Source organism: Lepidochelys olivacea (assembly GCF_965140295.1).
Source record: "Lepidochelys olivacea isolate rLepOli2 genome assembly, chromosome: 20".
NCBI classification, from domain to species: domain Eukaryota; kingdom Metazoa; phylum Chordata; order Testudines; family Cheloniidae; genus Lepidochelys; species Lepidochelys olivacea.
Genome location: NC_140430.1, coordinates 2315706 through 2340956, shown reverse-complemented (window position 1 = coordinate 2340956; position 25251 = coordinate 2315706). Strand labels below are relative to the sequence as shown.

The window sequence follows — 25251 nt, the reverse complement described above, 5'->3', positions numbered from 1 at the left end:
TGTCATTCTTCCTTGGTCAGACGCCCGCGGTAGCATTTCAAATGGTCAAGTGTTTCCCTCTCCCCCCCCCCATCGCTTGATCTCCATCTAAAGATATTTCTTCTGCACAGCATGTTAAAGAACCCGCACCCCCTTTTTCCTCCCCACCTCCAATGACACCAAACGTGGAGAGAGACAGAAATGGCACGGAGTTATCCCCTCAGCCCTCCCATTTCACTTACATTATTCTACCTTGCTGAAGATACCCTGGAGTGTTCTCACAGCCAACTCCTTGGAAACAGCACTGGAATACAGGCTGTGTGTGCATGTCTGCATGGCAGTGGTAGGGTGAACTCAGCCACTCACCTTCCAGGAAGAGCAGATTCCTGGAAGTGAGAGAAACGGCCGTCATTTTACAGTCAAGCGGCATAGTTAGCAGGAATTCAGGGCTGCGGCATCCCCTTTTGCAGAGATGCACGCTCGCCACCCCCCCGGCTGCTCGGCGGGTGGGCGCACGTGTCCGAAAATAGCACAGCCAGTCAGAGGGCAAGGCTGGGCCATCCCCTTAACAAGCCAGTTAAGGGAAAAAGGTGCTAACCCTGGAGCCCTGTCTCCATGGGAAATGGCTGCAAGGCACCCAGCACGCACAGAGCATTGTCCAAACCCACACAAGAGGGACTGAATGCTGCAGAGGGGGGAATACACCTCACACTGCAAAGCTACAGATCTGCCATCACGGACCTTGCAATCCACGGACACGCCACGCAACTGGGCAAAGTACCATGAAATACAACGGGTGGGGGGCGGGAGGGAGTGTTTTCCTAGTACACGTAACCCATGACTAGGCCTCTAACAAGCCACCCTCCAAGCATTCAGTTAAGGACAGAACATTGGGGTAGCCCTGTCAGTTGTTGTAATGGGTTTTGAGGGGAGGGTGTCTTTAAATCTTAGTCATGGATTGAAGATGGGTGGGGAAATATTTAACGCAATCCAGATCCTGGCAAGCGACCGGGGTCCTGGGGAGCTCCAAGACAGCCAAGTGCCCCCTCCTCCAAGAGGACTTTAACCCTTTCCTTCTTCCTGCAAACTGCTCTGGTTAAGTCACCTGCACCTATCAAAGCGGCCCAGGAACTCACAATGGAATTAGCAGGTTTCCTTTCAATACACACACAAAGAAGAACTGCAGCTTTGTCCCACTCCTTTGACCTACTTTTTGGAGGGACTAGTGTATGGCTTCTGATCGTCTCTTCAGAGTTTTTGACTCAAATAATTCCTCCAGCTTTAAGACTTCAGGCAGAGTAAAGCAACACTTAACTAAATGTGTGCATAAGTCTTGCACACAACACAAAATAACAATTTGCTCGTCTATAGCACCTGTTGTCCAAAGTAATTAAACCTCACTTAGCTGCTGTATGCTATTATCCCCATTTCACAGATGGGGAAACTGAGGCAAAGAGAGACCGAAAGCAACTACTTTCACCCAGATGACAATCAGCGGCAAACTTGGGAACAGAACTCAGGAATCCTTGCTCCCATGCCCCCAGCCTCACACACACACACACACCTCTGCTTCCAGCAAACACCTCAGGCAAAAGGCGAGACAAACAGATGGTGTCAGTAGGTAGCAAGGACCCCACTGTCCCAGTGTCAGAGAGCACATGTGTTTGATGGTAACATGACAGCAAAGTCCTAATCACAGAGAATGGCTCTTACTTTCTTTTTAAAAACCATGGAGATAGTGTTCTCTCCCTACACAACCCAAGGATTTGTTGCCTCAGGGAACTCAGATGCCATATGTGTTGTTTACTGCCTCCGTGACTGGTAGTAACTGAGTCATTACCAGAGCTGATCAAAAACTGTATTTTAATTTTCCCACAAAAAGTTCCCATTTTCTTAAAAAACATTTTCAGCTTTTCAGTTGTCCAAGGAAAGCCTGAAAATCTGACAAAATCAGAAATTCCCAAGTGAAAGTTTCCCTTTAATTACAGAGCCGGTTTTTGTGGAAGAGAGTTTTGGCACAAGTTTTAGTTTTGTTTTTTTTCTTTTTGAACCAACTCTAGTCATTCCTGACCCTTGGCTAGTTAAGACCTGAATCAAATGATTGGGTGGCTCGTGGTCTGGTTCCTAGCAGAGAGGTAAACGCTGAGAACATCACACGGATCCCCCTTGCAGACTGTCTAAACTGTGAGGTCAAAGATCGAATGGGCCATGGAGAGTAAATTCCCCCACTCCCCAAAGGGGGGCCTTCAGGGCAGGGCTTGGTCTATGCTGTAGCTGAGCACAATATTCTCGTTTTGGGGTTAGAGGACTTCAGTCTCCAGCACGATCCATCAGGCACTTCTCATTGGCACTAAACTCACTTTAAAAGACACTTTCTGATGAAGCCACCGCTCCACGCGCCACTCACCATGTTGCAGGCTTGCACTCTGGGCCAAATTTAGATGTGGTGTAAGCAGGTGCAACTCCACTGGCTTCCACTGGGCCTGACTTTCGCCCCCTACTAATGTGGTATCAAAGCATCAGTAAGAATGGAAGGTGGAGCCCAATCCTCTGGATCATTAGTTCCCATTTTCCTGGCGAAAGGTTTCCTGCTAGGTATGCCAGTGTGTTTAGTCCCTTGCCCACATCCCTTCGCAGCCTGGGACGATAAGCAGCTTCTGAATTCCTTCTGGTCACGCTTCCCTCTTGCACCAGGTGGCTACAGGGCAAGTATGTGTAGGGCATCCTTGACAAAAAGCGAACACCGACCTGGACAGCTTTGCTACCCCACAGGGAAGAGGAGAATTTGATTGTGTGACTCCAATTCTTCTCCCCTCCTTGATCAGTCCCTTCGCTACTTTATTCCTTGACAAGCTGCCAGCAGCTGCTTGCAATTCAGAGTTCCCGCACCCTAAGCTCACGCAGGATTCAAATTACATCAACGGAGCGGCTCTCTTTTCATTTCAAGCATTCTTATGGAACTACAGCATCTCCATGGAGTTCAGGGGCAAACGGCAACCTGCTGCAAAGGCGGCGGGGAGGGGCCAGGCTCACCAGAAAATTCCCAAAGAAAAGGAAAGCAACAGCTTGCAAGACAATGCAAACCTTGGAGCAGAGTGCACCCAGGCATGGTCAAACTCGGCTGCTGCAAAGCAGGGAGACGCAGCTCTGCCAAGTGGGAAACTGAACTAACCTAGCAAAGCAGCCACTTCCAGCCAGCGCCCACCCTCGTCCTCACGGAAGCATTTTGTGACTTAACAAGGGGGCATCCTGGCGGCCAGAACCGAGGGCTTTACGGCGACCCAGACCCAGTCAAAGCACAGCACTGACAAAAACCAACAATCCAGCCACCAGCGCTCATCCTCCAGGGATCAGAGGAAGCTTCTTTTCTTAAAAACAAAACAAAAAACCAACGACCGACTCAAGCTCGTTGGGTTCTGTCAGTCAGGGAGGGCAGGACTCTGATGCAAACAGACGCTGTTCAAGTTTCCTTGCCCAGCTCCGTCAGTGCACCCCAATCCTGGCCGGTGGCAGTACCCCTGTTTAACAGCCCCGGCTCTGCCCCAAAGCTCTATATTAATGCACTTCACTTCCCACCTTCACCCCTGGAAGTCCAGATCTTTTGGTCACTGCCCATGCAGCTCCATCCGCTTATCACCTTCATCTACAATCTGAATTCAGGGAAGCTCTATGGCCTGTGCTATGCAAGAGGTCAGACAGATGCCTTCAGTGCTCCATTCTGGTTTTATAATTGATAAATCTACCCCAAACCTTATCCTTATCCAAGGCTTTCCTTGAGCAGAGACTGAATTTCAAACTGAAAGATGATATGGATGCATACCCACTAGAGAACTGCAGGGCCCCACCAAGCTAGCATTCACTTCTCACCTACAAAGACTAGGCACCAGGTTTCCAGCAGCAACCCTCTAGTCTCTGAAACTCACTGGCACTCCTGAGCCCATATCTCGAGGTGTTCACAAGTCACTGATGGCCTGACACTATCATTCTGACCCACTCTCTCCACCCACACCCAAAAGGGCCTTCTTGTTGCCAACAGATTGTTACAATCAATCAACAACAAAGAGGTGAACTCACCCCATGCACACACCTCGCAATATTTCATGGCTCCAGATTTAATCTTAACACTCTCTAACAAACAATAGCACGCTGTCTGGCAGGACAGATTTCAGAGACGCCATGGGGGTCTTAAACATCACATGTGATTGCAAGTTTACCATTGTGTATTCGTGTGCAGAAGAACGGAGTCTAACAGGAGAGACTAAAATATCCATCCTATAAACATAAGCGGGGTACTAAACACCTTTGACTATCTAGTATTGCAGATCAAGCGAGATGTCACTGGAAAGACACTTTTCCTTCTGTTTGCAGCGAGGGCTGAGATCTGACCTGTGGTCTGGAGGACCCGAGGTACTAATGATCACCATGATCATGAAGAGAGAGGGGGAGACAGTATGGTTACACCCCAGCAGGGAAGAGAAATTTTATTTGAGGTATAGAGACACGGGGTCTAAACATCAAATCATATGCAACTGAATCAACTGACTGAATACAACAACAGGTCATTTATGAATGCCTGGAACATGCTGGAGATTAATGTCCTTGGGAAATGTCTGTACTAACGCTCTAGGAGGAATTATGAAGACTCACTAGTAGTATCTTTTAAAACGTGTGGCTTAAGAAGAGAAGGAACAGCTCCCCCCAAGACGGGGAGGTAGGGGAGGCAGCTGTGTACTAGTCTCTAGGCTCAGCAACCCCCACCCCCTTGGGTTGAAGGTCTGTGGGAACTGGACTAGAGAGAGGGGAAGAGAGCCCCGAAGATCTTTCACTTGGGGAGAAAAGGGAAGCTAGCCTGTTGCTCTTCTATGACAAGGTCTTGGCCTTGGTATGATCAGCCATTTTGAGTTATCTTGCTGGGAGCACACGGTAAGGATTTTACCTTGAACCCAGACAGTAGCTTGGTAAATGAAGTCTTAGCCATTGGAAGTGTGATTTGTTGTGTGTTACTTGGAGTCCTTTCTACCTTTATTCCCTTGAACTCTCTTAATGCATGCTCTTTTGTTAATAAAAGAGTTTATTTTTACTATAGACCAAGCGAGTGCTGTGTTGAACTGGAAGTGAGTATCAACTCCAGTTAAAGTGATGAGCTGGTGGGATGGGACTCTTCACAAGAGCAAATCAACCTTATTATTTCCCCGAGCTGGCCAGGAGAGGGCTGGACACGTCAAGGCATACGGTTTTGGGGAAACTCGGGAAGGAGGGTGCATTGGGGTCATCTCAATGGTTGTAACCCAGGCTGGTGGAAGCCAGAATGGGGCTATATTCAGGCTGTTGAACCAACTAAGCACAGACACTCAGGATGTGATCTGCACACTTCTTGCTGACTGTGAGCTGGACGTTAATCTCCAGCAGGCCGAGAACTACAGTGTCAAGGCCTTGTAAGGCACCCAGGTTTGCATAGCAAGTAGTGAGACAACCTCTCACTGGCCTGGATTTGCACCCTGAACAGACTGGACCATCACACACGAGTAACCAAGTTTTTAAAATCTGGTATAATCAATTTATAATTGATCCTGGCAAACTAAAGTCTAACTCAGTTTCTAAAACTGTCCTTATTGACAGTGGACGTATTTGTTGCTGAGAAGGGGAAGGCCAACAACTTGTGTTAATACTTTTCAGATATTAGTATTAACAAGATACGCTAGATAATCTGAAAACAATCCATATCACCACCATAAATTATGTGCCTTACGGTAGAGCTGTGGAGCAAAGCAACACACCGGCATTAGACTCCCATACAGGTAACTGCTGAGCATCAGAAAATGGCCTTTTGAAATATAGACATCCAAAATATCGGACAACAGCAAAACAAGTGACATACCAGATATGTAGGAGCGTCCATTGCAGTCTTCTATATCCATCTTTAAGGTACTTTGCTGAAAGAGAAAGCAGGGGTCTATCAGCAAGTCTCTGGAAATGCAGGGCTGGAATCTCTTCCCAGACACAACCTCTTTAGTAAAAGGGGCCATCAACCTCTGATAGTGGATGAATTACTTACCCAGCCTTGATTTATAAATGCCAGCTTGCAGCACTGACTTTGACACAGTGGAACAAGCTAAAACTTTGATTTGATCCCCGCTTTGGAACTAAATTTTTATTGCCCACTAAAGAGCTACTTTCTAGGCACCGAGAAACAACTTTCTATTGGAAAGCAAAAACTGGTTTTAAGCTGTAGCTATTATACAGTGGTCAATGCAATGAAGGGATGGCAGTTTGCAGTACATAGCATCCAACTAACAAGCAATGATTCCCAACAAACAAAACGAATACAGTGTGTTTTCATCCGAGCCTCTGCCTTCAGCTCTCTGCCATCACAGTTCTGCAGCAGTTACATGGGAGTCTGTTTTTCAAATGGCATTAGTTCTTAAAAGTCAGACTTGTAACACTTGAAGTGGTGTAAGACGGGAGGGAAAAGCAGCTGTCAATTCTCCTGGAGCATCTAACAAGGCAAGACCTGATTCAAACTTCACTGGTCCAGAAGGACAAGTGCCCGCAGGCCGCTGCTAATTAATTTGAAACCTCAAGTGGTGAGATATGATAGCAGTTGTACATACAATTCATTTAATCCACCTGAGTCTTTGCCCCATTTCAACAGGGGACTTCTCTATTGAAAACCGATGCTGGTATAAATGGGGTGGCAGCAGGTACATGAAGTCTGGAGTGGGAGAAGTGTTTAACTGAAGCATTCAGCTTCATTTTGTCAATGAAAGAAGATGCTTCTTTGGGCAATGAGACTGAAAACTAGCACACAACGTGCCACTGAGCAGCCTGGCAACAGCCATTCCAAAGATCACGCTCGAATAAAAGCAAAATCTGCCTTCTATTTTGCCTCTTGATGCCCTGCAGAGATAATGAACATTTTATACATCCAAATGGCTTTTTGTCAATTACATTGGTTGTTTAAAAAACAAAATGAGGACAGCCTCAAAAAACACAAGTTTGGCTGTTTAGAATTCACGCTGTAATTGGCAGTTGGTATGTTCAGAAACTAAGAGAATTTGCTGCAGAGAACAATTAAAAGTGATCATTTGCAGAATGTGAACACAAAGGGGAAAAGACCAATAGAATTAACTTTTTTCCTCCCTTTTTTAATGATCAAATGTTACTTAAAGACAGTGCAAACTGCTTTTTTTTCCCCTTTTTTTTTCTTTTTTTTCAAAAAGGTCAGAGAAAATCTGAGTTACCCCCTTCGGATCATTCCCATTTTAGAGAGGATTTTTTTTTTTTTAACCAAAGGAACTCAAATCATAGAATATCAGGGTTGGAAGGGACCTCAGGAGGTCATCTAGTCCAAACCTCTACTCAAAGCAGGACCAGTCCCCAATTTTTGCCCCAGATCCCAAAATGGCCCCCTCAAGGATTGAACTCACAACCCTTGGTTTAGCAGGCCAATGCTCAAACCCCTGAGCTATCCCTCCCCACACAATAAATGGTGTTAATGTTACCAATTTTATAACCAAACTGCTACCAGCATACAGGAGATCACTACAGAAATAGACAGGGCAACCAGGGAGACAGGATGGCTTAGTGGCTTGAGCAATGGACTGGGACTCGTGAAAGCTTGGGTCTAGTCCCAGCTTGGGCCAGGTCACTCTGTATCTCATCTGCAAAGCAGGGACAAGTTTACTGACCACCTTTGTAAAGCATGTTCAGATTCCTGGATGAAAAGTAGGACATATTTATTTATTTCATTAATTTACTAATCGCTTTCTATTAAGCCACCAGCTCTAATTACTCATTTTTAAATGAAGTTTAGGTCTTGCCAACCCCCACTGCGTCGAAAAGCATCCATAAAAACAAGCTGGCTTTGACGACACAGAGCCTTTCGCTCCTGGGTCACCAGTTTAAAGTCAGGCCAGGTCAGCAGTGGTGGTGGTTTCCGTTGGAGAGCTATTTGTCAGTCTGTCTTTCTCCTGTGAGCTGGTGGATCTCCGCTCAGTTCCAGTAACGCAAGTATCCCCACTACAAATACTAAAATGGGCTCTGCTGCTGGTAAGAAACTGCCCTTTCAGTCCTAAAGGTGGTATGGAATCTCCAAAGCAAAGACAAACCTTGATGGTGGGAGTGTGGGGGAGTTTATGTGGCTGCTTGCTCCTATTTCGTAGATAAACAAGAGGACTCGGTCCCCGATGCGTCACTCACATTTTCACAGTTAATCATGCTAAATAAACTGACCAAAAAAAAAAAAAAAATCAAGCAGAGAGGCTCTCTTCTTTTACTGTCATCCCAGTTTTAAAAAAACTGGAGACAACGAGTCCTTACTCTACCTGCTACTCAAAACGCTGGATTTGTCAGTTATTCAGTTCCAAGGGCTGAATTACACAGGAAAAGCTTCCTACCCACAGTGGCGATTAACTTTACGAGATGAAAATAATGTAGGTTGAAATATATATTTCAACCCCAGGTTATACAGTAACTGCCTCCTGCATTTTTATTTTTGTTGAATCCATAATTTTGCTGTTTAATGTTATACACACACACTTGGGGATTTGCCTGGCTCCATACAAAGGGCACACGACACGCTAATAAAAATAATGGTTATTTAGCGCACTCCCTCCCCTTTCCCTGTACTCTGAAGAAGCCATTGAAAACACTCAATTAAAAAACAAAACACAAAGCACCAAAACAAAATGCGAAGGGATTATCCTAAAATCTTTCGAAAGATGAGTGTTTATTGATGTTTAAAAGTGGATTATTTGGTATGAACTGGGACCATTTCTCAGATTTCCCCAATTGATTTTATTGTTTAATAAAGCAGGTGCCCATTTCAAATCATGTTCTGTTGACGCCAACTTGAACTAACACGGCCCCATCTATTGCCATAAGACCCTTAATGACAAAGCAGAGTTTGCTTTGGCTCTGTAACGCTACATGCAGGACAAGCCAAACCGGACTTACTCTTGCAGCCAGCATGTTCGTTGCTTTTCCACCGACTTGGTGCTCAGCAGAGCACCATCACTTGAACACACAACCAGTGCAAGCTTCCCTGTACGCCCCTCAATATGCCTCAGCCCCGTCCTAGAGGAAACTCTGGGCCCCATTCAATCCTTGGCATCTTGGCCAACGCGAAGAACAATTTCAATTTCTGTTTTCAACTGTCCGCAGGGGCTGGCAAGGAACAGGACCGAGATCGACTCATTTCACACAAGCGAAGTAATCGGAAAGTAATGCCGCGAGCGCTGCCGAGCTGGAGGCCCAGGTCTGCAGCCATGACTCCTTATTCACACCAGCAGCCCCTGTCGAGTCAATGAGTCTGGGCCCAGCATCGAGGAAGCGAGGCTCAGACGCCGTCTCTGTATTTTAAAAGAGGAGAAGAGAACCGGGAACTCCTTACAGCAGTTGGCCAAGCCAGGTGCAGAGCAGCAGGAATTTTTACTTTTGAAGACTGGCTACATCTGGTAAATAAGGCATTACTCATCTAAACCCACTAGCAATGACTGGCCTTCAGGACCCTCAGCTGAACAAAGAGTTTTGTTGATTTTTTTTTCTGAGACACATTTTTACACACACACACACACACCATCTGCACTGATCAGACCCTAGATCTCAAAGTCAGCAATGCCCGGTGATCGAAAACAATCCCGGGTTTAAAGGAACTGATTGCTTCAAAGGATGAATTTTACATTTTGGTGACACGCGCTGGGTCTGGAAGGAATCTGATTATAAAGGAAGATCAAATGGTTACGTTCTCAGGTTTGCGCTCAATTGCCAGTTAGCAATTGCTTGATAGGAGTGCGCTTGTATTTACAACACTACCTTTGTCCCAAAGCCTTTTACAAATGCTGAATGATCAGCCCCTATGAAATACAGCTGCCTCCAGAATGGTCTGCACAATTGAAAGGGAAGGGGCTATTTAGATCACTGGAGGATCCCCTATTCTTAAGAACAGTGTCCCAAGGGATCTTTGATGTCCACACAGAAAAGTCATGACCCTCCTTGGTTTATAAGGTCGTGTGTGAAAGATCCAGAGCAAAATGCACAAAACAGTTTCTACCCTTTCCAAGGAGATAGTCCATGCTTCTGGAGATTTGACCCTGCAGCAACAGGGACATGAAACATGTCAAACTTCACACTTTGACCATTGAGTCATCCCATCTCACGCTGCTACTGTGGCAGAGAGCAGGCCAATACCTACCCTGTCCTCCTAGCTTTCAGACTTGATCGTCAGGTTGAGCATTAGGAACTTAAATGCACTAAAATGAGAGCAGAGTGGCTTTAGAACTGCTTGAAGTTCTCATCCCCTCTGAAATAAGGACTTTTTCCCTAGTGACAAGACTCAGGGGAAAAAACCTTAGAAATAGCCCAATTAAAAGCAAAATCTCAAATCTCACTGTGATGCAGTTTGTAAATGTCCTTTGCACTGAGAGAGGCTTTTGAGAAAAGCTAGGCGTGGAATGCCTTATGGAGGGGTGAAAAGGGCTGCATCACAATGTATTTAGTAGTTATTTGGATTATGAAAGAATTCTAGAGATAGAAAAGTCCTGTTACGTCACACCTAGTCCATCTGTCCCCAGACTTCTGTCTACTTCCAAGCATCTCAAACCGAGGATTCCATCAGTCCCTTGAGACACAATTCTACAGTCCTATTGTTCTCACTGGAAGACAACCTAAATTTTTCTTCTCTTAATTTCATCCCATTACTCTGATAATACCCTAAGTACTGTGAAATAGTGCTCTGCATTTTAAATATCCCAACGTCAGCCGTGGAACACTTTTCAGATTCCTGATGCCATAACTGCAAGAACGAGAACACTAAATTCCAACCAAATTATACCGAGGCATCTGCATTATTACAAGTAGGATCACAATGAACATTAACCCCTAATGAGAAGAAGCCTCTCAGGCCGCACAAGTCTTTGAACCACCGCCTTCCCCGGGCCGTGAGGCTCGCGGAGAGCGCTAGGTACCTGGCTCCTGGGTGAGGGAAACGCGGGAAGTGGGGTGGAGTTTTCGGGGGACGTTGCGTTGGGGTCGGGGAAGCAGGTCGGCTGTGGGGGTGCCGGCTCCCGGGTCCCAAGGGGAGACGGGCCTGCCCTGCATGGCTGGCTGTGGCGGCATGGCCGCCCGCGGGGTCCCGGTCCCCTCCCCTTTCCCGGGTCACGGCGGTGCCCGGGACCGGGGCGCGGTCAGGGCGTGGGAGGCCGAGACTCGCCAGGAGGAAGCGTGTGGTGGGCGACAGAAAGTCAGGGAGAGAGAGAAGGAGGAGCGGGTGGCACGAGCGCGTGACGGTGGAAGGTTCGTTCGTGAGGGCGCCCAGGATCGGAACCCCCTCCTCTATCTCCTCCGTCCGGATCCTACAGCAGGGTTATGGAAAGCCTGGCCACAATGATTAAAATTCTTCAGGTCCTCACGAGAGCCCAACACTCCAAGTTGATCTGCATGTGAATCGTCTCCCTGGAGAGAACGTACATTTTATTTTTGTGCTCGCCATGATTCACTGTTTAAGATGCACAAATTGGACTCTTTGTGCCGTTCAAGCTGTGCGCTGGGATAAACAGGAGCCTCCCTAGGGAACGGATGAAATGAACACCCTCACATTTTAATGGCATGAAAACAATTAACCGACAAAAGCAAAGCAACAGATCGCAAGGAGTGATGAAAACTTCCAGCTTCAGTGAATCCACTAATCAAGGCAAAAGCAACAGCTTGGGCTTTTCAACTCAGAAGCAAACTTGCCTCCACCAGCTTCAGAGTGTTATGCATTTATTTTTCCCTCCACTAAGGGTGCAAAGAAAACAAGATACTCACAGGGTCGATGGTGCTAAAACGTACTCGCTTCATCCTCTCCTTCAAGGAGACGGATCTTGTCTAGATTGAGAATCTTTCAGTGACCTTTAGGGTTAGCATGCCTCCGCTTATTATGCTGAAAGAGCTGGGGAAATACGTTATAATTGCGTGAGTTTAGGGCCCCCATTCTGCACAGGGGGTGGAGAGCTAAGAAGATATTGCAAGATGTATACTTAGCTTCCAATCATTTACAGAGTTGGACGTGACCTTAAAATGGCCCTATTAATGCTGAAAGATCCCAAATTGCAGCCAAAATCCATCTTTTCTCTCCTGCCTGTAACCTCTGAATTTCTATGCCCCCTCTTCAGCTGTTATTGAACTTTGTTTTGGGACATAGCTGGTATAAGAAATACAATATCAAATAAAGTTGTAATGCAAAAAGAGGCAGGAGGGCCATGTTTTAAAAAAGCAACAGAATAGCCGGTAACATACACTGGATAAAATACTCTGATTTTTCAGTCAAGCCCATGTAGGGTCTGTACCTGATGGAATATGTTTGAGAATTTATGTATTTTCCTTCACAGGCAAGAGGGAAGACATTAACACTTTTTGTTCATGAAAAAGGAAACATACAAATCAAAACACCTTCAAGCCAAACTGTGTTCATCAAATAGAAAGCTGCATTTTTTGTGGTTGAAGACATTTCTCCTCTCCTGTTATAAACATTCCCTAGACAAAGCCCTCTTCAAATAAGGACATTTTAAAATTTAATTTTTATGTTACCATTAATCCAAACTGCATGGCAGAAGTGAGATTTCAAGCTGCTTTTAAATCCGTGTAGCTAATAACTGTCCAATACGGTTTCTGAATTAAGAACGTAAGAATGGCCAGACTGGTTCAGACCAATGGCCCATCTAGCCCAGTGTCCTGTCTTCTGACAGCGGCTACTGCCAGATGTGTTAGAGGGAATGAACAGAACAGGCCAATTTATTGAGTGATCCATCTCCTGTTGTTCAGTCCCAGCTTCTGGCAGTCAGAGGTATAGGGAGACCCAGAGCATGGGTTGCATCCCCGACTATCTTGGGAAATAGCCGCTGATGGACCTACCCTCCATGAACTTATCTAAATTCTTTTTTGAACCCAGTCACACTTCTGGCCTTCACAACAACCCCTGGCAAGGAGTTCCACAGGTTGACTCTGCGTTGTGTGAAGAAGTGCTTCCTTATATTTGTTTTAAACTTGCTACTTATTAATTTCAGCACATGACCTGTGGTTTTTATGTTAGGTGTGTGGGGTAAATAACACTTCCTTAGTCACTTTTACCACACCATGCTTTTACAGACCTCTCATTTCCCACCTTACTAGTCTCTTTCCAACCTGAACAGTCCCAGTCTTATTAATATCTCCTCAGACAGAAGCTGTTCCAGACCCTTAATCACTTTTGTTGTCCTTCTCTGTACTTTTTCCAATTCTAATATGCCTTTTGAGATGGAGCGGCCAGCACTGCAGGCAGTATTCAAGCTGTGGGCATCCCATGGATTTATATAGTGGCATTATGATGTTTTCTGTCTTATTATCTATCCTGTTCCTATGGTGACCAGACGTCCCGATAAAATTGGGACTGTCCCGATTTTTAGGTCTTTGTCCAGCGTCCCAAGCGATGTCCCGATATTTTGGCTTTGGCCGTGGGGTGTTTTTTTTTTTTTGCGCTTCCCCCATGTGTCCCAATATTTTCTCCGTTTCATCTGGTCACCCTACCTGTTTCTAACATTGTTAGCTTTTTGAAATGCCACTGCACACCGATCAGATGTTTTCAGAGCACTATCCATGACTCCAACCTCTCTTTCTTGAGTGGTAACAGCTAATTAAGACACCATTATTTTTTATGTATAGTTGAGATTATGTTTTCCAATGTGCATTATTTTCCATTTATCAACGTTGAATTTCATCTGCCATTTTCTTGCCTAATTACAGAGTTTTGTGAGATCCCTTTGTAACTCTTTGTAGTCAGCTTTAGACTTAACTATCTTGAGTAGTTTTGTACCATCTGCAAACTTTGCCACCTCACTGTTCACCCACTGTTCCAAATCATTTATGAATATGTTGACCAGCACTGGTTCTAGTACAGATCTTTGGGGAACCCCACTATTTACCTCTCTATGCTGTGAATACCGATAATTTATTCCTATCCTTTGTTTTCTAGCTTTTAACCAGTTACTGATCCATGAGAGGACCTTCCCTCTTATCCCACGACTGCTCACTTTGCTTAAGAGCCTTTGGTGAGGAACCTTGGCAAAGGCTTTCTGAAAGTCCAAGTATACTACATCCACTCAGTTACCATGTTTGTTGACCCCCTACAAGAATTCTAATAGATTGGTGAGGCAAGATTTCCCTTCACAAAAGCCATGCTGACTCTTCCTCAACAAATGGGCTTACTGGTGTGTAATTGTCAAGATTGCCTCTGGAGCCTTTTTTAAAGATTGGTGTTATATTAGCCGTCTTCCAATCCTCTGGTACAAAGGCCAATTTAAGCTATAAGTTACATACAAGAGTTAGTAGTTCTGTAATTTCATATCTGAGTTCCTTCAGAACTCTTGGGTGAATCCCGTTTGCTCCTGGTGACCTATTACTGTTTATCAGTTTGTTCCAAAACCTCCTCTACTGACACCTCAATCTGGGACAGGTCCTCAGATTTGTCATTCTAAAAATAATGGCTCGGGTGTGAGGATCTCCCTCACAACCTCCACAGTGAAGACTGATGCAAAGAATTCATTTAGTTTCTCCACAATGGCCTTGTCTTCCTTGAGTGCTCCTTTAGCACCTCGATTGTCCAGCGACCCCACTGATTGTTTGGAAGGCTTCCTGCTTCCGACATACTTAAAAAAAATAAATATTAGTTTTTGTGTCTTTTGCTAGCTGCTCTTCAAATTCCTTTTTGGTCTCCCTAATTATACTTTTACACTTGATTTGCCAGAGTTTATGCTCCTGTTCTAATTTTACTTTCCTTTTGTAATAGGAATTTGGTTTATTTTCTCAATCACCAAAAATGTTTTATATTAAGAATCAGCCATAAAAACGGAAAGCTAAGCAATTAAGAAGAGGAAGATTTGTTGGTTTATTTTTCAGCCAGACTTATTCCAAACATCGTTTTTCTAAGCATCTATTTAACTCCAACATCTGATGCACTCTTGGGACAAAAACTGTGTGTGAAAGATTCAAACTGGTACTTCAACTGAGTGCTGAGAAAGTTCCCACAACAATTTTCTAGTCCTGCAGGAACCTTCCATCAAAAACAAGACAGACAAGACTTGATATTGCTGACAGTTAAAAAACCAAACAAAAACCTTACATTTTATCATCACAAGGAAGCAATAAGTAAATAAAATACAAAAAAAAGACAAACTTTTTATTCCTTTGCGGGTCAGCTTTATATTATTAAACTTTCTTCAGGAACTTGGTTTCATAAGGAAGCATTGTCAGAACTTTGAAATACATCCTTGCTGCCTTCCTACAACATAAGACATCAGAGAGATGGCATAGTCTAGCAGTCCGAGCATCAGGTTTGGCAATCAAGAACTTCAGAGTTCCACGCCCAACCACCACTGACACAGGCAAGTAAATTTCATCTCCTGTGTTTCAGTTTCCCCATCTGTAAAATACAGGTGAAGATCCTTGTAACATCAGTTGTGAGTATTAGCTAATGTTTGTACAGCACTTTGAGATCTAAAGCCAAAGGCCAGGAATTGAGATAACAATGATCAGTAGACAAGCAAGTGCTTAATAAGCGACATCACTTCAAAGATTTGCAGAACCTCTCTCTGCTTGGACTTTTCTATGTTGGTTTTACCAATTAGAAGAATGCTTTGAAAACTGAAGACAATTTATTTTACTAGGGTGACGGGATATAATTGAAATAGTTTCAGTCCTGACACGAAGCTAATCAGGAACAGACAGAGACATTCCCAATCCTGCAACATGCCCATGGAAAACATGCCAAGAGCAAACACTGCACCGTAGGCTACCTTTCTCCTTCCGACATAGGGCTGTCCAGGAAGAACACAGGGAGGCCTCACAAGCTGACTGCAGTGTCAGTTCAACAAGTGAATCATTCAAACAAGGGAAAGCAAATGTCTAAAAGCAAACTCTTCAGAACATCTTCATTCTTCTAATGACTTGGTCAGCCACGGAGTCATTGACAGAGGATAAACTTACCCAAGAGGTCTGTGCACATTGGCAGCTCCAACCAAAGTACTAATGGTGGGAGTGCTAACGTATACAGAGTCCAGAAGAGGACTCTGGTCTGAGGCAGCATGGCCTAGGAGGACAGAGCACTGAACCCTATTCCCAGCTCCACCACTGGGCAAGTCACCTTAACTCCGTGCCTCAGTTTCCCCATCCTACAGATAATGATACTGACCTCCTTGGTAAAGCACTTCGAGACTTATGGATGAGAAGCCCCTACACAAGCGCGGGTAGTAGTAGAATTTATACAAGCATCACACCACCAGTTGAACTGCAACTGTGGGACGTGTGAAGAAATAGATCTAGGGCAGACGCAGCCATAATTAGCATCTCTGCTAGGGTAAGAATTAATAAGAGCCATAAACGCCCCTGTATTTTCTTTTTCCAACCCATTGTTTCCATCACCAGCAGTTTATTTTCCAGCATGAGGACTTTTTTCCACCTTTGCTACAGGCAGACGCTCATCGGATGAACCATTTTTTTTTTTATTTTTGGGTCACTGGAAGCATTTCAAAAAACAAGCTCAGCGCAAAGGATTTAAAAAAAACTGTTTGTTTTTAATCAAACTGCCAATGATTTAAATGCCAAGGAAGCGGCTTTCCCAGCTCCGAGTATGTACTCACACGCTGCCGCGGCTAGCTGCAATTATCTGCTAGAGCAGAACTGGAGAACACCCTTCGCAGCCGAGTGGTTTGGACAAATTAGCAAGTAAATAGACAAAATCAAAACACAGCGCTAGCCCATCGGGATGTTGTCTTTGTCCCTTAAATAATGAAAACTCAACTGCAATGGATAAAATTAATGCTTTGTAATAGCTTAGTAAACAGCCTGCAGTATAACTGGAAAAATGAATTCAATGTAATACTAGACCAAAAGGCAGTGTCTACCTGTGCATTGTTTCTGAATTGGGAAGGGACCACTGATGCTCTTGGGCGCTTATTATGAAGCGTGCTGTCTAATGAGGTGTTACTGGGCAAATTTAATGCAATAATAAGGTGTTAAGCTGCAGCCTTTTTAAGTTACTGCTTTAAGAATGGGAGAAAGAAATGTGATCTAGAAATAAATCTAACTCATCCACTTGACAGAAGATTACTACATCAGAACGGCCATTCTGGGTCAGACCAATGGTCCATCTAGCCCAGTCTCTTGTCTTCCAACAGTGGCCACTGCCAGAAGCTTCAGAGGGAATGAAGAGAACAGGGCAATTTCAAGTGATCCACCCCCTCCTTTATCCAGTCCCAGTTTCTAGCAGCAGTGGTTTAAGGATATCTGGAGGATGCGGATGTGTCCCTGGCCATCTTGGCTAATAGCCATTGATGGACCTTCCTCCAGGAACTTACCTAATTGTTTTTTTGGACCCACTTATACTTTTGGCCCTCAACACCCTCTGGCAACGAGTTTCACAGTTTGGTTGTGCGCTGTGTGAAGCGGAACTTTATTTTGTTTGTTTTAAACCTGCTGCCTATTAATTTAATCTGGTGACCCCTAATTCTTGTGTGATGTGAAGGGGTAAATAACACTTCCCTATTCACTTTTTCTGTGCCATTCATGATTTTATAGATCTCTATCATATCCCCCTTTAGTCATCTCTTTTCTAAGAAAAACAGTCCCCGTCTTTTTAATCTTTCCTCAGATGGAAGCTGTCCTATACCCTTAATCATTTTCAATGCCCTTCTCTGCACCTTTTCCAATTCTAATGTATCTTGCAGATGAAGTGACCAGAACTGCACACAGTATTCTAGGTGTGGCCATACCATGGATTTATAATAGTGACATCACGATATTTTCTGTCTTATTATTTATCCCGTTCCTAGTGGTTCCTAACGTCGGGAGCTCTTTTGACTACGGCTGCACATTAAGCAGATGTTTTTAGGGAACTACCAAGGATACGCTCCCAAAAGAGATCTTAGAGGCAACAGCTAGTTCTGACTACATCATTTTGTACGTATAGTTGGAATTATTTTTTCCCCCCAACGTGCATTTGCATTTATCAGCATTGAATTTCCTCGGCCAGTCACCCAGTTTAGTGAGATCCCTTTGTCGTAGGGACTTATCCTAATAAACAGATCCCCTTTACTGCTCTGGTCAACTCATCACCACCTTTTTCTTACACTTCGCAGCATCCTAAGCTATAAGGATAAGCTGGATATTTTCCCCTCTAAGAACATCAGTGGACAAGCAAACTTAACACCAAGCAGCTCTTAAAAAATCTCCCATGTTAGAGTCCCCTAGTCTAAAGGCTGCGTAAATATGAGCAAAATTCCGTCCCTTCTATGAAGATAATGCTTGAAAAATCAGAGTGGGGGGTGTGTGTGCGCGCAAGTGATATGATAAACTACTTTAGAGATCTAAATCCATTTCCTTTGGACAACACCCAAAATTAGGTCCAACCTAGTGGCTTTATATAAAATATGAACTGTTACAAGAACTCTATTTGACTGAAGCAAATGTGCTTTATTTTTTTTTAGGATTATATTATTGGAAAGAGTCTCTCAGAGATGTAACTTTCTAATAATGCTAATAGGAGGCCTATGTGTACGTTTCCCACGTAGCAATATACTTTTTATTTATTGATAGAGGCATAACAAAATAGGAAGTTCAACTACTGCTCCTAAACACAGATTAAAAAACTTGTAAAACAAAGTTTGAATTCAAAGCATAACAAGAAGGACCGCCTCTTACCGTGGTTTTGAACAGCATCTAGGTCCTTGCTGAGTTCTCGGGACACTACCACAATTTGAATCAACAACCACCATAATCATGGGCTGCTCTGCTCAAAACTATAAGAGGTAGCATGAAATGCAAGAAGCTTCTTTTATTTCTAAGGGAATGAAGGAAAACCCGACCTCCTCGGCATTTGCCTAGACGGATTCACAGACAAATGGAAAGTCAGTCCCACTCCCACCCACCACCCTAGAGTGACAGCGATCTGTACAAATAAAGGCGTACTGCACTTTTGAACACCAATATTTTGAGATCCAACATGAGGCAGTACAGAAACACAAAGTACTTGACTAACATTAACTGTACCAATGCCAGACACACACAAGCTTTCAACTGAATTGATCCACTGCAAACAGAATAAATAATCCTCACACGCTCTCTCTCCCCCCGCATTGGCACTTTCTACCTCTTCCCCCTCTGGTGACCTCACATAACCCCATCTCCATCTCACAGGATGGGAGACCAAAACCTAATATCTGTGGTCCTATAATTCCGTTACCAGAGTACAAGCTGCTGCTGTATAAATTTCCCAAAGGAATTAAGGCTTTTGGGGAATCAAGTTAACTACTAGGCCAAGCTGCCTCCCACTCTAAACAGTGACCTTTCACTAGGTCTCCAAGCTCAGCCTTTGCAAGCTGGGGGACATGACTCACTGAGGTCTCTGAGGTTTCATGGAGTCCCTGAAAGTGAAAGTTAAGACGAAGCCCAAAATCATTATCCCATCTGCACTGGGTCTCTCACTACATGCACAAGACAAGTTCTAAGTGAGGACAATACTTACCCTTCTCCTCCCGATACCTCTGCAGCCTTGATCAACAACTCAGCAATAACCGTGCCCTGGTCTTCACCAAGCAAGAAGGGGAGCGATCATACCACGCGCTAAATAACATGAGGTGAAATCCTAGGGAAGACAAGGCATGCTCGTTTTCACATTCTAGTTTCCTAGCGTGTACCTCAACCTGCTAACACACATGACAACTACAGACTGCCTTGTCTTTAGTGGTAAGAACACACCTTGAATCCTAGTCTGAAAACACTCCAAAGCTTTGCCTAGATAACGTTGCACTTGGCACTTCTGTACGCCAAACGTACTGTTTCAGAGGAGCAGACGTAGGGCATGAGGAATGGAGTGCTTCCTCCAGTAACACAGCACCACTTATCTGAGGACCTTGAGACACTTTACAAATATTATGATTAAAGCGTTACATTTTCTTAACCTTCCTCAAGATATTCCCCCACCTTACTAATAGGGAAACTGAGGCATGGAGACATTATCTGACTTGCCAAAAAGCACACATTGAGTCAGTGGCAGAGCTAGAAACATAGCAAGGGACTCCTGCCCTGTGCTTTGGTCACAGGACCAGCCCTCCCTCTGGGGGCAGCTGAACCACAGATAAGAAATATCATTGCTTCTAGCACACAGGTTCCAGGACAGCCCACTTCTAAGCCTGGTCAGCTCACTCGAGAGTTCAAAAGCCCCACAACCAGACAGAGGAGTACACAGAAGAGGCAGCTACGTTTATCCTCAAGCTGCCAACAACAGCTTGTGGTCCAAGAACGTCTCGCTGCAAAGCTGCTGCTGCCGCTGTCTCTTCATGCGCCTTACCCCTGCCACACTAGGAAATTTGGATCCTTCTTCCTTAAGCCTCCACGGCCCCTACCTATGCTGAGGTACTGCATGTGGATAGAAAAGAATTAATACATCCCTCCCCTGCGATTGCTGGAGAACCCAAGCCTAGCCTCTGTGGAAATGCACACGGACTGCATGGACAACCAGGGCTGATAAGGGGCAATTGTACTGGGACCCTGAGCTCAGGGCTGCCCCCCAAAACATCTGTCACCTCTGCATAAATAAAGTGAAATGGGAGTGGGTGGGGCCCTACTGAATGTGTCATACCGGGCCCGCGACTTTCTGAATGGCACCTGTGGACAATGCCTTGTCCCAGCAAGGAATGCTTTTGTGGAGGGTTTGCGTGTGCTGTAGTGAGGCAATACTCCTCATGTAGGAAGGAAGCTTAGATTTTGCTTGGATCTAAGTCGTCTTCAGTCATGAGGCAAACAACATACATCATTGGTCAGGTGCCATTCAGCAGGTGGCACTCTGCACAAAACCTCCTCCTGATGTACCGAACATCAGGTGATAAAGAAAGGATGGTCCACTGGCTAGGTCTGAACAGCGCCTAGCACAACGGAGCCTGGTCCATGACTAGGACTCCTATGCATGATGGTAATACAAATAAAGTAATCACAGGTGCTAGCGTGGGACACCTGTGTTCAGTTCCCTGCTCCACCATTGACTCCTTGAATGACCTTGGTCAAGTCACTTAGGCTGTTTGTGGCTCAGCTCCCCATCTGTAAAATGAGGATAGCAGCCCTTCCCCCCGTCAGGGGGGTTTGAGGCGGGTAAAGACATTCAAGATTATGAGTAAATCTTCCAAATACCCCAACAAATGGAACTGTTAGTGCAGAGATAAAGCTGAGCAAGGAAATCATCATCTAAGCCAGACACCAACCTGACAGTTTCACGCTTCTCAGACGAAAAGTGCTAAGTATTATCCAACAGCAGCCTTAACCTTAACTCCGCCATCTTGTGCGTGTGCATTACAAGACAGTATTCCATTTCACCATCACACCGGCTGTACGTAATACAATGTGCACACAGCTGCATCTGCTGGGCTAGGAAAAGGGTAAGTTACTTTGCCCAACCAAAAAAAATAATTCCTCCAAGAACGTAAGATGATCAGACAAATCAACCTACAAGACACTGGACTGAAGCAGGGAAGCAAAGCAATTTTATGGAAACCCAACAAGATTCACTGTCCCTGAAGGACTAGAAATAAGCAACTTTCGTTGCATTTCTAAAAACGTGAAACCCTTCACTCTTCCCACACACCCACAGGGTGCCTGGTATCACCATGCGCCAACGAAACAGTCAAGTTAAGTTTATTTTTTCTTCTAGAGGAATATCATTTCAAACTACAGGACCATTTGAGAGCTGGGAGTGGCCAGCGTAAAGGGAGAAGGGTAACAAGGCTGGGGGTGGGGGTGGGGGAAACGGAGAGCATTTCTTTCCTCTTTTCCAAAAGTAACTACAAGTAAAACCCTAGGAGGCAATGATTTATTGTGGATTCTTTAGTCTGATCCCTGTAGAGGGAAGGGTGTAACCCCCTCCCCTCCCCAGTTCCCTAAAGCTACCAAGCTTGCAAGGCAGTATATGGAGAGGAACAGAGAAGGGAAAGTAGACGGACCCAGGTATGTCCCCGGTCTATCCCCTCTTACACCAGTGCTCCCCCCTTTAAAACATGAAGAAAAGGGGCTTCAAAAGGGAAGTCTGGGTCTCCTGTGCAACAGAGAAACACTCCCCAATTCTTCCCCCTCCCCAGTCCCAATAGTTCCCCTATCAGCCCTCCACCCTCAGCCAGCTGCACCCCATTACCCTAGCCGCCTCCTCTCAGCCATCCCCTCCCACCCAGAGTGATGCCTCTGTACCCACCCCACCTCCCCCCACCCACCCCAGATGCCTCCCTTAGCTCCCCTCCACTCCTGGACAGCTGCCCCCGCCCCCAACCCTTCTGCCAACCCCCTCCCCACAGCCTACCCCCACCCCTTCCCAATGACCCTCCCCATGGCCTACCCCTCCTCCTCTATCCCCACCCCACGGCCCAGCCCCTCCCCTTCCCAATGACCCTCCCCATGGCCTACCCCTCCTCCTCTATCCCCTCCCCACAGCCTACCCCCACCCCTTCCCAATGACCCTCCCCATGGCCTACCCCTCCTCCTCTATCCCCACCCCACGGCCCAGCCCCTCCCCTTCCCAATGACCCTCCCCATGGCCTACCCCTCCTCCTCTATCCCCTCCCCACAGCCTACCCCCACCCCTTCCCAATGACCCTCCCCATGGCCCAGCCCCTCCCCAATGACCCTCCCCATGGCCTACCCGTCCTCCTCTATCCCCTCCCCACAGCCTACCCCCACCCCTTCCCAATGACCCTCCCCATGGCCCAGCCCCTCCCCAATGACCCTCCCCATGGCCTACCCCTCCTCCTCTATCCCCTCCCCACAGCCTACCCCCACCCCTTCCCAATGACCCTCCCCATGGCCCAGCCCCTCCCCAATGACCCTCCCCATGGCCTACCCCTCCTCCTCTATCCCCTCCCCACAGCCTACCCCCACCCCTTCCCAATGACCCTCCCCATGGCCTACCCCTCCTCCTCTATCCCCACCCCACAGCCCAGCCCCTCCCCTTCCCAATGACCCTCCCCACGGCCCAGCCCCTCCTCCTCTATCCCCACCCCACGGCCCAGCCCCTCCTCCTCTATGCCCTCCCCACCCATCACCTCTCCATAGCCACAGCCCACCCCCCTCTACCCCTCCCCACAGCCCTCCTCAGACCCGCCAACCCCCCTCCCCGCTGACCCCCCCCACCGCTGCACAGCCACCCCCGCCCTTTCCCACTGACCCTCCTCCAGGCCCCCCAGCCAGGCTGCCCCGCCCCCTTCTCACCTGAGGGGGGGCTGCGGGGAGGGGCCCCCCGGCCCGGCCGCTGCGGGGTGGGGACTGGGGGGCTCAGCGGCTCCGCAGCGGCGGCTCCATCGGCGGCGGCTTCACCTGAGGAGGGACCGGGCCCCCCTCCCCGCCCCGAGCCACTTCCGGTCCCACTGCCAGGAGACAGGCGGGGGCAACCGCGCGCCGAGCGCATCGAGCTGGCAGGGAGCAACCGAGAGCATCGTTCGGGGGGGGGGCGTTGGCAGCAGCCGAGCGCCGAATGAATCGAGCGAGCAGGGAGCCACTGGGCACCGAGCCCTCGGGAGCCAGGGAAGCAGGCGAGTGCCGAGAGCATCGAGCCAGGGAGAAGCCCCGGGCAGCGGCGAAGCGCGTCGATAGCCAGGTTGCCGCAGGAGCAGCCGAGAGCATCGATTGGGGGAGCAGGCCGGCGTCGAGAGCATCGATGGGCAGGGCTGGCCCCGCAGGCTGCAGGGCGGGGTGGAGGGCATGGGAGATAATCGATTAATAATGATCGATCAGCGGTATTGGCAACGATCGATAATCGATCCTGAATTAACTCCCCCTCAACGGACTGTCATTATTTATTTGGATTAGCAAATGATTTTCCAAAGCGACGGCTGATCATATCCATCGATAATCGATAATCGTCTGATTAATGATCGATAATCAGCTGATAATCACTCCACCCTAACCCTCGGGTAAAGAACAGGACAACGGCTTGGCAGTAAGTCACAATTCATCAATAACGTGTTAAACACAATTCAGCCACATAAATAACTGGCCAATAATCGATCACCAGAAACCTAGCTCGCCCACTAGAGCCCAGTGCGAAGTTCTAAAATCAGCAGAACCTGCTGAAGACGTAACATTCGTGACTCATTAGTGCAGAACTGTTTCCCAATTGATTCATTTGCCTAAAGGCATTACCCACCAATGACCAGCGAACTGATGATTAAGCTCATTCCTTACGAATGAATGTGCAGTGTGTGTGTGTCCCTGCCTATCAACCCCCAGCCTCTCATGGCCTCCCAGCGCCACCATGCGCTTCCTCTCCTTCCCACCTGTTTCTGGGAGTAGTTGCTGGCTGCCTGCCTGCCTGCCTTTTCAGTGCAGGACCCAAAACAGCTGCAGGACTTGCCGCTCCAGCAACGAGCTCTGCTTTTACACACAGCTCCCTGCAGGATGGGGACCAGAGTCGGTTTCATTGTGGTCCTGGCCCTTTTAAAGAGCAAAGCTCCCTGACGTCAACGGGAGCTGTCGACACTGGGCACCTCTGAAATCAGGTCTCAAGTTGGGTTCCCAAAATCACTGGCCATTTTGAACGTTTGGCTGCAAAATCCCATCCTGAAGGTAGGGTTATTACTGACCTGCGCTTAGCAGAATTAATTTCATTACAGAAATTAAAGACAAGAAATATGGATGATGGGCCAGATTCGCTCCTGCCACGAGCAGGTGCAATTTCAGGCTTCAGTTGGGAGCTACACCTGCTTACGCTGCATAGACCGTCAGGTCTTTTGTTGTGTGTTTGTACAGCACCTCACACGGCGGGGCCATGACTGGGGCTCTGACTGCACTACAAGTTATAGGTAATGATCATCATCAGAACTCTTACCAAAGCTCAAACGGCGACTCTCCCTGGGCCGCTTCCTCTCGCTGCTTCTCCCCCTCTTCAGGCTCTGTCTGGTCAGTCCAAGTCTGAAGTTCCCTTTGAAGCCTGAGGCATTGTCTGAAGGATGCAATCAATTCCCTGCATACGCTAATTCTGATCTCTTTGGAGTTGGGAATTTTTGACCAAATTAGCTAATTCAATCGTTTTATCCAATATGCAAATGGCGCAGAGCCTCAGAGCTGACTCAGAGTCAAATGACCTTTTGCTCCCAGAACTTCCCTTTGATCCAGACATGAGCCACTTCAAACCTTTGCTGGCTCGCTGCATGAAATCTGATGTTTTGCTAAATGTGCCATAAAGTGAGGGGCCCCTCTGTTGGCTACATCATGTTATTTCACGGCCCCTGC

General features: G+C 46.6%; 1 protein-coding gene across 6 annotated transcripts in view; it reads right to left on the bottom strand.

The window, feature by feature from the left end:
- The window catches only part of IKZF4 (IKAROS family zinc finger 4), a 45552-nt gene extending 22038 nt beyond the window's left edge, over window positions 1–23514 (bottom strand). Inside the window, exons 1-3 of one of the 6 annotated variants that reach the window (XM_084610311.1) lie at window positions 23233–23514; window positions 5858–5912; window positions 232–365 (exon numbers count right to left, since the gene is read on the bottom strand). In XM_084610311.1, the coding sequence (XP_084466437.1) occupies window positions 232–365; window positions 5858–5912; window positions 23233–23428 (385 nt within the window). In that variant the 5' untranslated portion in view covers window positions 23429–23514. Of the gene's footprint in view, window positions 1–221; window positions 366–2386; window positions 2406–5857; window positions 5913–19510; window positions 19631–21242; window positions 21529–23232 lie in introns of those variants that run through there. The other 5 variants (XM_084610312.1, XM_084610313.1, XM_084610316.1 and 2 more) reach the window with 5 other exon arrangements.
- Window positions 23515–25251: the final 1737 nt, after the last annotated feature.